Below are 16,849 nucleotides of genomic sequence, written 5' to 3' on the forward strand. Positions count from 1 at the left end.
GGAAAAGTGGTTGGAAGAAGGAGCGCCACAACACAGGCTAAAGTATGTATATATTAAATAACTGCAATCTGATGGATATCAGGCAATCTCAATAATATATGGAGATAATTTTAAACGTTATGATCCTATAGACCCTTTCCACATATATTGTTAAACTGTGTACTTAAAATACTAAAAGAAAAAAATAATCAAAACCGTATATGTATTGATTTTTTACTGAAAATAGTTAAAAATATAACATAGGTAAACCTATAATAAACAATATATAGAAGAACCAAATATAATTAGAGACAAATATGTCTTCAGTATATGGAAAGACAAATTTGGCTTCAATATACAAAAAAAAAACAACAGATTTATATAGTTAACACTGTTAAAAGCAAATCGACTTTAATAAAGCCTAATCTACAGACCTATAGGCCCACTATGTCGAGGTCTGGATTGTGCAGTGGAACTAAAATAGAACGTTTATGTGAAACGATATTGGGATGTTATCTAGTTAATTGTTAAAACTATTAAACAAATGGATTTAGTTGTTGCGACAGTTACACAAATGGATTTAGTTGTTGCGACAGTTACACAAATGGATTTAGTTGTTGCAACAGTTGTTGCGACAGTTACACAAATATCAGGAAATATAAAATAAACCTAAATATTGCAACATTTGTTACAAGACATTGAAAAAATAAACCTAAATAATGTAACAATTTTTCAAATATTGGAAAATAATATTGTGAAAATATAAGATAGCAGAATAGCAGATAATCAGTAAAGAATAGATCTCGTTATAACGATGAGTGTAGCAACAATAGTGAAGAATAAAGAACCAAAGAAAAAAAGCCTCACAGACTATCCGTGAGGGAATTGGAGTGGTTGTTAAATGTGATAGAAAAGTGTCGAGTGAATAATGAGCATAAGAAGAGATCTGCTAATAGAGACACCGAGTGCACAAATACAATTATATAGTGAATACAATTGGTTATCTGAAGTGGATTGGCCAATCCTCTAAATGAACGGAAAATTTAAATAAGTTGATTTAAAATAATCTGACTTATTTACGATATTTAACTATAAGCATATCTAAATATAAAAAATGCAATGTGTATATACAAATAGCATGTGAATTCTCAATGAGAAATAGTCCAAAATGTGAGAAGTGCACGAGAATGGGGACAGTCAAACACTTAGAATGTCCAGGAGAATTGTAGAATATGTTTTCATAGTTATTAAAGTCCAATGACGAAATGGTAAAGTGTTCACGGGTCCAGAAGATATAGTAAATTATATTCTTGATGAAACAACCAAAAAAATGTAAAAATACTGTACAAAAAACCTATCAAAGCTGTAAGATCGGGCTGGTAAGTCTGCGGTGTATCAAAGAGTAGGTCTCCGCGTTTCAGCCTCTAAACGAGGCCTTTCTCAAGACTAATACCAGCTAGATGATCCTGTTAAGGATTTAAAGGATTCGACAACCTATAGTGTATAGGGGATGTGACTTGTAATTGCGCCAAAGATACTCATTGGTTAAGCTAGAGAGAATGTTTATCCATGGTGGCCATATTTGAGATGGGCAAAGTATTTAAACAGAGGGCTATTTATTCTGCTTTTTAGCCATTATTATCGATTTTTAGATATGGAAAATATGATTTATTAACAGCCCGAGTAGTAGCTTTGAGAGGTGGAATTTCTCAGCCTATGCTTGCTTTATTTTTGTCTTGTATAGGACAGCCCAGATTAGAATTAGGAATTTGTAAAATCACTTATAGAACTTTAAAAGATGTATATGCAGAATAAATAGATATTTTAACATTTAGGAATATATAAATAAATATACAATTTTGTTGTAGAAAACAGTTGTAGGAGGAACTGAATATACACATGTCACGTCTGACATTTGGTAAAATGACATAAAATTATAATAAATATGAATAAGATATATAAATATTAATGAAGTATATAAACATATAAAAAAGTATTTCTGTATATGAATATTCACCTAACAGTCAATATTAAAAAAAAATATGAAAAATTATTTTTTAAATATGTATGTGTATATGTATATATATGTGTATATATATATATATATATATATATATATATATATATATATATATATATATATATATATATATATATATATATATATATATATATAATGAAGGGTATAGACTAAAAATATAGTTAACTATATTATTCTGTTATTTTGATGTCTTCAATAGTCTCAGACTGGGGTCGAGGTTGAAGATATAGACTAATCTGAGTAAATCTAAAAATAAAAATAATTGTTTAGATATCAGAATATCTATAGATTAGCTAAAATTATAATGTTCTGTATTTTTCTATTACTTTGTTGTCTTCTAAAGTATCTGCTGACGTAAGTCCCAGCGCTTCCAGCGTGCTGGAAAAGCTGGGACTTTTCAGAGCGAGCTAAGCAGCTTAGGAAAATGGCAGCCTCCACAACTGATACTGTAGTTCTTTGTGTGGATGACCTTAAATTGATGTTGGAAGATTCCAACAACCGAACGCTAACTGCAAATTGTGATCTTATTATATCCCATAAAGACCCTTTACTGGCAGCCTCAATAACCTAAACAGTCAGTACAGACAGAAACGTGTTAAGAATGAACATGTTCTATATTGCACTCTAAATGTATTTCAAGGTCAATGATTTGAACCTTAAACATTTTTATTTTTAAAAATATCTTATGCAGGACTGACAATGTTCCTATAATTATTTTACTGCCTTGCAGCATTTACATCAATTTATATTCCATGCTGACTGTATGACTCTTATAGCTTGCGATCAAATTGTACTGAGAAGCAGTTTGCATGGTATTTGAGCCAGGTTAGCTGCATTGTCACTCGGTCCAGAGCCATCTATGACACCTTATTAATTCACTCCTGAATTAATAAAATAATCCAAGAGCGCCAACTAGAGGCAAAGGAAGATTCTAACAGGAAAGTAAATAGCAGTCAAAACATTTATTTGAACATATAGTAAAACCATGGATCCATGTAACATATACTAAAATGAGATACAGTAAAACATATAGTTAAAAATACATAATCGGTACAGTAGAAAATACAATAAAAATACAATAAAAATACAATATTCGACAGATTAATATCACCAATTACGGGGATAAACAGAATAAGAGTCACATTAAATGATCTCTTAAGAAGAACAAAAGTTTCTAAAAAAATTGTCCAAAGGAATTGTGGTGCAATTCTTAGTTGTAACTAACGAGTCCAGAAATCCAGTGAAAGAATCCAGTGGAAAAAACAGTGATGAAAAATCAAGTAGTGATGAAAAATCAAGTAAAAAATAGTATATATAAAATCCAATTGAAATAATCCAAGTGTATATATAAAAGTGTAATATGAACGGGGGATCCCCCTAACACTAGTGATGAGTGTAAAAATGTGTAAGATTGTGTGAAAGTGCCTGAAAAAATGAAAAAGTAAAAAATAATAAAAAATATAAGTGATATTACTAAAATAAAATCCAAGTGATATTTAGTAAGAAAAAAAAAAATATGACCACCTTACATGGAGCTTACACTTGCCTAATATGTTTATGTGGGATTTCCATATATAGCATAAATGCCCCCATTACGAATATCGCTATTTGCCAAACTGCCATAGAAATAATGTAACCGGAAGTACGAATAACCGGAAGTAAACAAACATGACGTCACTTCCGGTCCGACGCTCACGAGTTTATACACTGAGCGATCGGCAATGTATATTTCTAAAGATCTAGTGTGACAGAACTTTCTTTTCTAAAAAATGGAACAATAGTGATCAGTAAAGAATATACTGATCAATTAGGCATGCAAAAACATTACCCAAAAACGGAAGCATAACCGTAATAGAACTTCCGGTTTTTTAGCGCCAAACCCGTTTTTTGGTGCCAAAACGAAGATAATTCATTGGCTGTTGATATATATAAATAGAGCCACCAATACTCACCTTTAGTTAGTCTTGAGAAAGGCCTTTTATAGAGGCCGAAACGCGTTGACAAATTTGGTGAGCATTATTTCATATCTTTTCATATGTTAAAACGTTATTGCACTATATTGTTGTTTTTTAAATTACAGGGATAATCGAAGTTTACATTGCAAAGACCAAGCAAAGTCATCTAGCACATATAAGTCCATTATCATCACCCATATGGAGAAATTCATAAAGAGGATCATTCACTAATATTTTTTCTTACTAAATATCACTTGGATTTTATTTTAGTAATATCACTTATATTTTTTATTATTTTTTACTTTTTCATTTTTTCATTTTTTCAGACACTTTCACACAATCTTACACATTTTTACACTCATCACTAGTGTTAGGGGGATCCCCCGTTCATATTACACTTTTATATATACACTTGGATTATTTCAATTGGATTTTATATATACTATTTTTTACTTGATTTTTCATCACTACTTGATTTTTCATCACTGTTTTTTCCACTGGATTTTTTCACTGGATTTCTGGACTCGTTAGTTACAACTAAGAATTGCACCACAATTCCTTTGGACAATTTTTTTAGAAACTTTTGTTCTTCTTAAGAGATCATTTAATGTGACTCTTATTCTGTTTATCCCCGTAATTGGTGATATTAATCTGTCGAATATTGTATTTTTATTGTATTTTTATTGTATTTTCTACTGTACCGATTATGTATTTTTAACTATATGTTTTACTGTATCTCATTTTAGTATATGTTACATGGATCCATGGTTTTACTATATGTTCAAATAAATGTTTTGACTGCTATTTACTTTCCTGTTAGAATCTTCCTTTGCCTCTAGTTGGCGCTCTTGGATTATTTTATTAATTCTTTGTAATCTTATCAGGGTAAGCTAGATACCCTTTTATCCAGGAGCTGTGAGGAAGCAGGTTGAGCGCTGTCAGATTTTTTCTGTAAATAATTCACTCCTGAACTCCCCCCCACAAAAAAAAAAAAAAGGTTTGGGTTTTTACCAGAAATGCTTTTTTTTAATATAGAATACTTTCCAGCTCAGATTGATGACCTCCTTATAGTAGAATTTACAGTGAAAGGGACATTTAACTCAAAATTACATTTTTATTATTTAGAAAGCGCATGTAACTTTTAAATTCACTTCTAATATCAAATTTACTTTGCTCTCTTGGACATTGCTATAGGAATGCGCGTTGACATAGGATGTCACAATGGGAGCGTTTTCTGAATGCTGTCTAACTCGTGACGTATCCACAGCGCCACGTCATCAATCAGAATATTTGTCAGCGCTGGGAGAAAGTGCTGCCAGAATGCAGCCCATATCACACAACCCTAATAAATACATACAGGCATACCTTGTTTTATTCCGCTTTGCAGATATTGCAAATGTAAGGTTTGTGGCAACCATTTGTTGGAAAAATACCATCAATAGATTTGCTCAACATATATACAAATAAACACATAAATACACATGAATAGACATCTATACACACCACTAGCAAAAAGATTAGGACTCACTGAAGGCTCAGATGATTAGTGCTGCGGAATCTGTTGGCGCTCTACAAATAACTGTTAATAATAATATAAATATACTGTTATTTCCTACAGGCTTTTGACCATTTTCTGGCTACAAAATTTTCCACTGTAAAGCGTTATGGAGGCGAAGGTGCAGAAAGTATGATGGGATTCTTCCATGAGATGCTTAAAACTTGTGCTCTAAGCAGTGTCACCGATATAGTTATAGGAATGCCGCACAGAGGAAGACTTAACCTCCTTACTGGACTTCTCCAGTTTCCACCTGAGGTACGTGCATCTGTTACTGTGTTCAATTACAAAACCTCACAATCGCACTCTGAATACACATGGGGGGATATTTATCAAAGCGTCAACTATGTTGCATTTGCGGGCGTCAATACGCTCGCCAAACATCGCAGCCGCAGATCTGAATACGATCTCCTTATTTATCAAAAAAGCTGTCAAAAACATGCACCTTAAGTACGGTGCAAAGAGATGGCTGATCTCGCGTCTATTTGGGTTTTTCCAAACTTTATTTATACCATTTCATTACTGTCCACTAACAAGACCTTTCTCTTTAGCACATTATTGTATATAGTGTAAATGTATTCTTTTTCTGAGCAGGACCACATGTTTGATGCAAAAATTTTAAATACATTTGGATATTGTCAGCTTGCTTTGTAATGGTAGACAAAGTTGTAGCATAATCCATCAGTAGTAATGTATTTTTCATTTTTATCCCTACATCTACTAGTGCACCAAATGTGTAGCAATAATATTGTTTGATTTATGAAGGGTATACAATTTTAATAAAGTTTCTAATTTACTTTTATTATGTAATATACTTCATTCTCTTGCAGCATCGAGCATAAGCTTTTTGTCTTTTCCAACTCCCATTGAGTTCTATAGCATCCGCGACCTGAAGGGTGGCAGATTGAAAACCAGGTACGCTGAGTTGGAAAAGACACAAGCGTAACTGTAGAAATTTTAATAACTTTGTGAGAGCTTCAAATAGTGTCGAATAGGAGGGCGAATGAACACGAGTTTTTAACTCGCATTGATCTGCGTCGGATTGAGATCGCGGGATCGTATGTTACGTCACAAATGTCAACATTTGCCGATCTTGATGCTTTGATAACTACGGCGGATCAATCTCACGACAATTACGACGTGGAATTCCAGAGTATTTTCAGTTGACGCTTTGATAAATAGGCCCCATGGCCTTTAATATAATATAAATATATATATTTTTATATATATATATATATATATATATATATATATATATATATATATATATATATATATATATATATATATATATATATATATATATATATATATATATATAAATAACACAGTGAATAAACAAAGTTATTCACTGGAAATAGCTGCGCACACACAAATAATTAAAAGTGATAATGATAGTAATACACTTAAAATAGAAAGAAATAATTAAAACAATATATAAAAAAAAGAAAATAATAGCTTTGAATAAAGTCTTTTCCTCTTGTTATATTGAATAATCCACGAGAAGCGCTGGCTGCTTGTTAAGAACCCCTCAGGTATGCATCCAAGTCCAACAGCAATGGTCAGCTACAAAAACAAGCGCACAAAACCACTTCTCATAGTGCAATACATTTGGATACATTCACAATAAAAAGTACATAATTCAAATGTCCCATATAAATGGGTACTCACAAAAGAGCCCTTAATCAAATGAGGTAAGGTACAGGCGTTGGTTAATGGATTAGAGATGTACCCCCTTGTTGGTGTTGCAGACAGTGTTCATAGACAGAAATAAACACCACTTCTGTATCAATGCTGTATCCAAATAGCAATACCAGCCCTGTATATAGTTAGTTAAAATATACAGTGAAATACCTAGGCTTACTAGAAGCGCAACAGACCCACTAGGGACAATGTGTGCCCTAAATCACCTATTGGTATATTTACCAATTGCTGGAAGCCAGTACAATGTTTGCAAATTTCGCCGGGTGCCGACGCGTTTCACGGGGAATCCGCTTTGTCAAAGGCTTTTGGTGACCCACCTTACCTTATTAATAAAGTAGATCTACCTAGATCCCTTCCCTTTTTGTAGCCTTCTTCAATAATTTCATTTTGCTCTAAAATTTGTTTTTTAATTTACTTGATTCCTGAAACTATATATAGGAAATTTGTATTATTTATTCTAGATGGACATTTATGTTCATTATGTCCCTGCTATCAGAATTGTTCTTATTTAGGAGTAGCTTTATTAAAACTTTATGAATTATGGTCACTACTACAAATTAGTTGACTATAGAAATCACTGCTACTCATTGAAGTATCCTTTATATTGCCTCCTTTTTCTGTGATGCATATGTCCGGTCTTTAGTAATAACTATACATTGCAAATAGTATATTAATATGAATGTTTCTGCAGGATGAATGTATTGATGTAAGATGGTTTTACTTTACATCAATGACAGACAATTTATATAAAGAATTTAGCCGGATAAATATGACTGGTCGGCATCGGCGTGACGTAGAGGTGGGTGTGCTCTGGCCAGCATTTTAATGTCCGCAGTAAGATGGGTTGCCAAAAGCCTCTGACGAAGCGGATTACCCGTGAAACGTGTTAGGCCACACCCACCTTACGTCACATTACGTCAGCACCCGGCGACATTTGCAAACATTTGTTTGTACTGGCTTCCAGCAATCGGTAAATATACCAATAGGCGATTTTGGGGCACACATTGTCCCTAGTGGGTCTGTTGCGCTTCTAGTAAGCCTAGGTATTTCATTGTATATTTTAACAAACTATATACAGAGCTGGTATTGCTATTTGGAGACAGCATTGATATGGAAGTGGTGTTTACTCCTGTCTATGAACACTGTCTGCAACACGAACAAGGGGGTACATCTTTAATTCATTAACCAACGCCTGTACCTTACCTTATTTGAGTACCCATTTATATGGGACGTTTAAATTATGAACTTTTTATTGTAAATGTATTGCACTATGAGAAGTGGTTTTGTTTGCTTGTTTTTGTAGATGATTTTATATATATATATATATATATATATATATATATATATATATATATATATATATATATATATATATATAAAATCTGAAAGTGTATCTTATGCAAGATGGAAAAAAATCTTTTAGAAGGAGGCAAACAATAAAAAGTCTTCTAACATATTAGAGCGTTTTATGTTTGCACTTTTATATCCCTTTAATTTGCAAGCACACACCAGTTTAACACTTTTCAGTGAATGTCCTATTTAGTAAACGATTTAAATGCTTATTTTATCTTTGCAGCTGATGTTTCGAAAAATGTCTGGCCTAAGTGAATTCCCAGAGAACTCCCCAGCAATAGGAGATGTACTTTCCCATTTGACTTCCTCTGTGAATTTGGATTTCGGCTCCCATCAGCCTCTGCATGTGACGATGTTACCTAACCCTTCACATTTGGAAGCCATCAACCCAGTTGCTGTTGGCAAAGCTCGAGCAAAGCAACAGTCTTTATGTGACGGCGATTACTCAGCAGAAAGCGATGCACAGCCGGGAGACAAAGTTATCTGCCTTCAGGTTAGTGTGTTACGTAGAAGGAAATAGTCATTTTACATTTTTTTTTTTTTTTTTTTTAACCTACATGAGGTAAATATTCCACATTATAAACTTGGATTTATTTTCTAGCACTTAAAATACTGGAGCTGGAGTTTACCGGTGATGTCAATGAGCAAATGGCAAATCTTCTGCTCAACACAACTTTTCCCCCAAAATTTTACAAATATTACAAATATACTTTTTAACAGTTTGTTTTTAAAATTCAGAAATTTATTGGGCTAGGGACTTTTCTAAAAGCAGCAATTATTTGTTGTGTATTCACTGCATCTCCCCTCCCCCCGTTTAAGTAATGGTTCTGTAATTTAGAATGGATTAGACAACGCAAAATGTTTGTATAACAGTTATATAATTATTATCTATTAAAAGAAAAACACTGAAATAGAGTTTCAGATTCTGATTGTGAAGCTTTTATCACTATTCCAAAAACTTACTCAAAGAGTGTAAGGCCTTAGTTTGATCTACTTCTCAGCCATTCATTCTGTAAGTTGGCTCCTAGAAAAATGACCACAATATAAAACAATTAGAATAATTTGCAATATGAAATCAGAATAATTTTCACAAAATTCACCTATACCAAGTACAATGTATTATTTTGATAAGAAAACTACCGTCATATCAAACTAGAGATATGAAGATAGACGTGTGAGGAATTTATGTGTAAAGTTATGCATGGAGCAATCTATAAGTGATAGGGACATATATTCTTAGTGTATATTCTTAGTAAATATTCAGGTTCTGATGAATGCAAAAAATTATTAATTTTGCTGTATTCTTTGCATTTGTTTGAAAATCCAAAGGGAGTATAGGATAAAATCCTACAATCAAAAATAATTACTCGATTGGTTTATGCATTAAAAGCTTTTATTGTAAAGAAAGGAAATTATTTTCTGCAGGAAGAAAAGGCTTTAAAAGTACTGGTTTACACGTTTTAATTGCAATGTCCTTCCCAGCTGACTGATTCCTTTATCAGCCAATGAGTAGGTAATATTTATTTATTTATTGGGCTGCTGCTAGCTTGTAGCAATAGCTACAACCTGAACTTAGTTAAATTTCTGGCCAGTTGCTCCTCTGCTGCTCTGAAGATGTCCCCCATAACAATAATAAGAATAGAGGCCAATATTTTCAAAGGACACTATGGACATATATAGGATGAACGAAAAATTATGTCATCTCAAACAAATTTTTCTCTGTGCACATGTCTAATGCTTGGTCTAATGCTGCAGATTTTAAAGTCAGCACATGGTAACCACATCTATGCTGGGTGTAATTTCATGTCTGCCAGGAATTGTTTTGGTTCTTTCCAGTCATCCTCCGTCATTGTCCTAGTGCATTGTGGTTATCCTCTTTTATGAAGAGATCTAATATGTAAATATTAATACCACATTTAATACGTGTGTTTCTGTGAATTCATTTGTATTCCTATTAGTATATTATTATGAATAATAAAGAGAAACGTTGACCTTTTTGCCACCAGTAAATTTATTTAACTCATAGTTCTACAAACTCATAAATACAAGTAAATAAACATATACATGATTATATAATAAAAAGCAACTAATAAATATAATGCAAATACATCATAGTAACAATTTTCTGTTCTGGGTTTTTCTACTCCACAATCCCCTGGTATAAAGGCATCAGAATAGAGAGGTATTGTATTTAGCACTATCTAATTCAGAATAAATGTATTGTACCTTGTAGACACATATACCTTCTTTCTCCAATATTAAACCATATTACCTGCCATTTGCTTGCCAAAATAATGTATGGATCTCACAATGACTGTCAAGGTATTTCTTAGGGCTTTTTGAGGGTCTCACAAACTACCAAGTTGGAAGCAGTTCCTAGTGAACAAGAATAGCAATTGCTTGTCTGCTTAAACATGGCGGAGTATTTAATATGCGGGAATATTTTTCCCCGTGAATGAGGTCAGACCCCATCAATTGGTGCTGAACATTAACTCTGTGTTATTCAGTCCTTTTCTTCAATCCTCTTGTGTATGTATCTGAATAGTACTCATGGACAGCGCTGCGGAATATGTTGGCACTTTATAAATAAAGTATAATAATATGTTGAATCTTTTAGCTTTCTGTTTTTATAAACTCTCTCTGATGGGTGCTCTTTGTTTATTGGATGCCTTAAATGTGATACGTCAGCCTTTCTACAGTCTTTGTTATCTCTTTTTCTACTGAAAGTCTTTCTATCCCTGCATAATTGCTGTCTGCCTTATGTTCCTTCAAGGGCAAACGATACTTCCAGGATTTCATTCTACAGCAGCCTGTTAAAATTGATGGCAGTAGTGGGGTTTTCATTAAGGTCCAAATAATCACCAGACTTTTTTTGGGAGTTGCAGGACAGGATATTAATCACTGGGGAAATGAGTGGTTGATTCGTAATATTGTCAGACAGCAGGGACTGGTAGTATTTAAATCTAAAAGCAAATATTGTAATCTCTGTTTCTGGGACTAAACCGAAGTGTCCTCAAGTGATAATAAAAAGTTTGTATTTGGACTGTGATATGGAATGTATGGATATGGATTAATGTGGATGACTTTCCACTACAGTAAGTTGTTTGAAAGAATAAATTAATAATAAAAAAAAAAAACACACAACCAAAGCTTGCACCTGAGATTGGGTGTTTTCCATATAAAATCTGGATTTATCCTGGTGCAAAATGGCCTAGTTGCAACTTGCAACTGCTGTCAAAAGAGACGTGACTGGACCAGAAGAAGTACTAGAAATGGTGGATCCATGGAGTGAGGAGGCTGAGCCTGAATAATATGAAATTATATAGGCAGTGATACTTGCAAAATTAGGAGTTCAAGCAGTGCCGAAATAAAAACACAAAGCTTTATTTCATCTTCATATTAAAAAATACAGCTCACATGCCAAATGCAGGCAGACCACCAGAAGGTGATGAACATGTTGGGCTTACGTATGTGTAGGCAGTGATGGGAGATGGATCACAAATGCTTCCACACCAGCTAAGCATTCTGAGAACAATATACAATTAAGGCATGAATTGAGCTACATTAACCACTCAAAAAATGGATTCAATGTACCTTCATTTGAGCAGAGTTATCTGCAATGAGTTACTGCAGTTCTTGGAAATGGGAATGTCAAGTTAACTAAATTTTGTCAACTAGCGATTCTGCCAAGAAAGTTGTGGGCTTATCCAATCATAAGCCTTGTTTCAGAGGAGAGTGTAAAATTAAAGATGTCAAAGGAATTCCATGATCTGAGTCTCCTCACCATCCAACCTATAGATTGTACTTCTTAGCAGGGCTTCCTCCTGTATTCATTTTGTTTAGTCTGTTTTCTGTATCTTATTTTCTTTCCTTTTTTTCCACTATTTATCCATAATGGTGATGCTTTACAAATAATAATTATAACAATAATGGGATAAACCAGAAGTTTGGGTAATCATTTTACAGTAGCCAGGAAGGCTATGACTACCACTATTTTAAATGTATGCAGAAAGGCACTTGAACAGTGCCAATTAGAAACAGTGCCACCAAGCACTTGTATAGAGATGGCAACCATGGAGATGATACTTATAGATCTGGAAGCTAAAGAGCTTATTACATTCAGTGCTCTTTCATAAATATATTTAAACGTTTAAGAGAAATTGCCCCAATTGTTCAGGAAGTAAGAATCTGTAAGTACAAGTAAACTTAAAGGGACACTGAACCCATTTTTTTTTTCTTTCGTGATACAGATAGAGCATGCACTTTTAAGCAACTTTCTAATTTACTCCTATTATCAATTTTTCTTTGGTCTCTTGCTTTCTTTATTTGAAAAAGAAGGCATCTAAGCTATTTTTTGGTTTAGAACCATGGAAAGCACTAGTTTATTGGTGGGTGAATTTATACGCCAATCAGCAAGAACAACCCAGGTTGTTTACCAAAAATAAGCCGGCATCTAAACTTACATTCTTGAATTTCAAATAAAGATACCAAGAGAATGAAGAAAATAATAGGAGTAAATTAGTAAGTTGCTTGAAATTGCATGCTCTATCTGATTCGCAAAAGAAAAAATTTGGGTTCAGTGTCCCTTTAAGATTCAGCTTTTTTTTTTTTTTTTTAAGGAGCAAGTACCGAAAGCTAACTTTTTTTTTTTTTTTTTCTTTAAAATAGATGAATTTATGCAGATGCGCTACACAATAAGACAAATTATGTTTGGATGTGCAGGTGCGATACACACTGTTTTATATCATGTTATTTATGGTGGTGTTTATTTGTACCACTTTTTGTGCAACGTAAGTTGCTTTTTTTATATGGATTACTTTGGGTATAAAAATAGTTTGGATAGGTGTACAGTGAAACCTTTGGTTAAAAAAAAATAGTGTGGTCTTAAAGGGACATAAAACACTAAATACAGTTTATTCACCGCCCCCTTATTATAGATGTCACCATTTTGGAACCTATTAAATATATTTAATGTCCTTTTTAATTAAATGAAAAAAAACATTTTATTAATGTGCAAATGATCAAACTCAATAGTATCAATAATTGAATGCCCAATTCAATAATTCTGATTAAATCGCTAATTATTTTTTTTCCAGGTTCATGGTGATGCTTCCTTTTCTGGCCAAGGAATCGTTCCTGAAACATTTACACTGTCAAATCTGCCCCATTATAGAGTTGGCGGCAGTATTCACCTTATTGTGAATAACCAGCTTGGGTACACTACTCCAGCCGACCGCGGCAGATCCTCCTTGTACAGCAGTGATGTTGGTAAGTGTTGATACCGATAAAAGACAAAAAATGTTGTCTTCATATTAAACCATATACAGTAACTTTACATTGCAAAGAGATATTCTCTTATTACATTGTTTTTTTTAAGGAATCATTGTGACATTTTCTTTTTAACTCTTATTGAACTATAAGGGTCTATTTATTTTCTCATGTGTTTACGTCACAAAGAGGCTGAACCAGGAAGGAGATGGAAGCTACAAGGGAGCTGTTTGGTGTGGAGGTTCTTCAAACCCCTCTATCTCAGATCCTGTAGCAGCTACAAAACTCAAAGACCCCTCTTTTAAAAGAGAATAGTCTGCTCTTTCAAATATCGATGGTCTTGGAGGGTTTGCTTGGGGATGTTACATTATATATTGTCTCTTCCTATCTGTCTAACTGTACCCTTAGTGCTAGCCTTCTCTGGGGCATCCTCTGCCCTGTTACCACTTTCTGTTGGGGTACCGCAAGGCTCTGTCCTCTGTCCCCTTCTCTTCTCAATCTACACGTCCTCATTAGGTTCCTTAAAAGTCCCACGAGTTTCAATATCATTTGTATGCCGATGACACCCAAATCTACCTCTCTACACCAGACCTATTTCCTTCCTTGTAAACCTGTGTCACTACCTGTCTTTCTCATATCTCTTCTTGGATGTCCTCTAACTACCTTAAGCTAAATCTCTCCAAAACTGAGCTCCTTATTTTCCATCTTTCTTAAAAAATCTCCACCCCCCACTTCTCTATAACTGTCGATAACTCAATCATTACCCCTACCCCACATGTCCGATGTCTTGGGGTCACACTTGATCTTTCTTTCATTCCTCACATTCAGTCCTTGGCTAAAGCCTGCTGCTTCCACCTTAAAAACAGATCTAAAATTAGACATTTCCTTACACAAGAGACAGCTAAGATTTTAATCCACTTTCTCATCCTTTCCCTCCTCGACTACTGCAACTCCATCCTCTGTGCCGCCTAGCTCCTTTACAATCCATAATGAATGCCTCTGCCAGGCTCATCTTCCTTGCACATCGCTCTTCATCTTCTGGACCTCTCTGCCAATCACTTCATTGGCTTCCTCTTGCCTCCAGGCTTAAACACAAAATTATCACTCTGACATACAAAGCCCTCAACTGCACTGCTTCCCCCTACATCTCAGACCTTGTCTTCAGATACTCTCCCTCCCGACCCCTTCACTCTGCTCATGATCTCCTACTCTCCTCCTCTCTTGTTACCTCTTCACATTCCCGTTTACAGGACTTCTCCAGGCTGGCTTCCATCTTGTGGAACTCTCTGCTTCAAGCAATCCCTAAAGACTCTACTATTCAGGGATGCATGTAACCTACACTAACCTTTCCCAACTCCCTTTCTATCCCCTTGAACCCCTTTAGCATGTAAGCCTATGAGCCCAGCTGTTTGTAGATCATCCTCATAAGAGCCGACTACAACAGTGCAACTCTCTGCAGGGCCCTCTACCCATTTGATCCCTATAAATGTTATCTTGTATACCGCCTATGTTTATAGCACTGCGGAATATGTTGGAACTCTACAAATACATGATGATGATGATGATAATAATTATATAGACAATAAAAAAAATCTGGTATGTCTAGAGACCCCCAATAAAGTTTATTGCATAGTAGAACCTCTTTAAAAAAAATACATTCATTTCTCCAACATAGGTGTGTCCGGTCCACGGCGTCATCCTTACTTGTGGATATTCTCCTCCCCAACAGGAAATGGCAAAGAGCCCAGCAAAGCTGGTCACATGATCCCTCCTAGGCTCCGCCTTCCCCAGTCATTCTCTTTGCCGTTGTACAGGCAACATCTCCACGGAGATGGCTTAGAGTTTTTTAGTGTTTAACTGTAGTTTTTATTATTCAATCAAGAGTTTGTTATTTTAAAATAGTGCTGGTATGTACTATTTACTCTGAAACAGAAAAGAGATGAAGATTTCTGTTTGTAAGAGGAAAATAATTTTAGCAACCGTTACTAAAATCGATGGCTGTTTCCACACAGGACTGTTGAGAGGAATTAACTTCAGTTGGGGGAAACAGGGAGCAGACTTTTGCTGCTTGAGGTATGACACATTTCTAACAAGACGATGTAATGCTGGAAGCTGTCATTTTCCCTATGGGATCCGGTAAGCCATTTTTATTACATGAAGAGAAAAAAGGGCTTCACAAGGGCTTTTAAGACTGTAGACATTTTCTGGGCTAAAACGATTTATATATAAGCATATTTTATACTCCATAGCCTTGAGGAATTATTTTAATCTTGGGAACTATGTAAAATAACCGGCAGGCACTGTATTGGACACCTTATTCTCTAGGGGCTTTCCCTAATCATAGGCAGAGTCTCATTTTCGCGCCTCTATTGCGCACTTGTTTTTGGGAAGCATGACATGCAGATGCATGTGTGAGGAGCTCTGATACATAGAAAAGACTTTCTGAAGGCGTCATTTGGTATCGTATTCCCCTTTGGGCTTGGTTGGGTCTCAGCAAAGCAGATACCAGGGACTGTAAAGGGGTTAAATATAAAAACGGCTCAGGTTCCGTTATTTTAAGGGTTAAAGCTTCCAAATTTGGTGTGCAATACTTTTAAGGCTTTAAGACACTGTGGTGAAATTTTGGTGAATTTTGAACAATTCCTTCATACTTTTTCACATATGCAGTAATAAAGTGTGTTCAGTTTAAAATTTAAAGTGACAGTAACGGTTTTATTTTAAAACGTTTTTTGTACTTTGTTATCAAGTTTATGCCTGTTTAACATGTCTGAACTACCAGATAGACTGTGTTCTGTATGTGGGGAAGCCAAGGTTCCTTCTCATTTAAATAGATGTGATTTATGTGACACAAAATTTAGAGAAAATGATGCCCAAGATGATTCCTCAAGTGAGGGGAGTAAGCATGGTACTGCATCATCCCCTCCTTCGTCTACACCAGTCTTGCCCACACAGGAGGCCCCTAGTACATCTAGTGCGCCAATACTCCTTACTATG

The 16,849-nt window shown here is 34.7% G+C and overlaps 1 protein-coding gene across 1 annotated transcript in view; it reads left to right on the forward strand.

The window, feature by feature from the left end:
• Nucleotides 1-16,849, forward strand: part of DHTKD1 (dehydrogenase E1 and transketolase domain containing 1) — a 169,380-nt gene that overhangs the window by 32,830 nt on the left and 119,701 nt on the right. Inside the window, exons 4-6 of the mRNA XM_053716471.1 lie at nt 5,594-5,788; nt 8,811-9,080; nt 13,684-13,855. Coding sequence (XP_053572446.1) covers nt 5,594-5,788; nt 8,811-9,080; nt 13,684-13,855 — 637 coding nt within the window. The remainder of the gene's footprint in view (nt 1-5,593; nt 5,789-8,810; nt 9,081-13,683; nt 13,856-16,849) is intronic.

The sequence above is a fragment of the Bombina bombina genome, chromosome 6 (assembly GCF_027579735.1).
Source record: "Bombina bombina isolate aBomBom1 chromosome 6, aBomBom1.pri, whole genome shotgun sequence".
Lineage (NCBI taxonomy): Eukaryota > Metazoa > Chordata > Amphibia > Anura > Bombinatoridae > Bombina > Bombina bombina.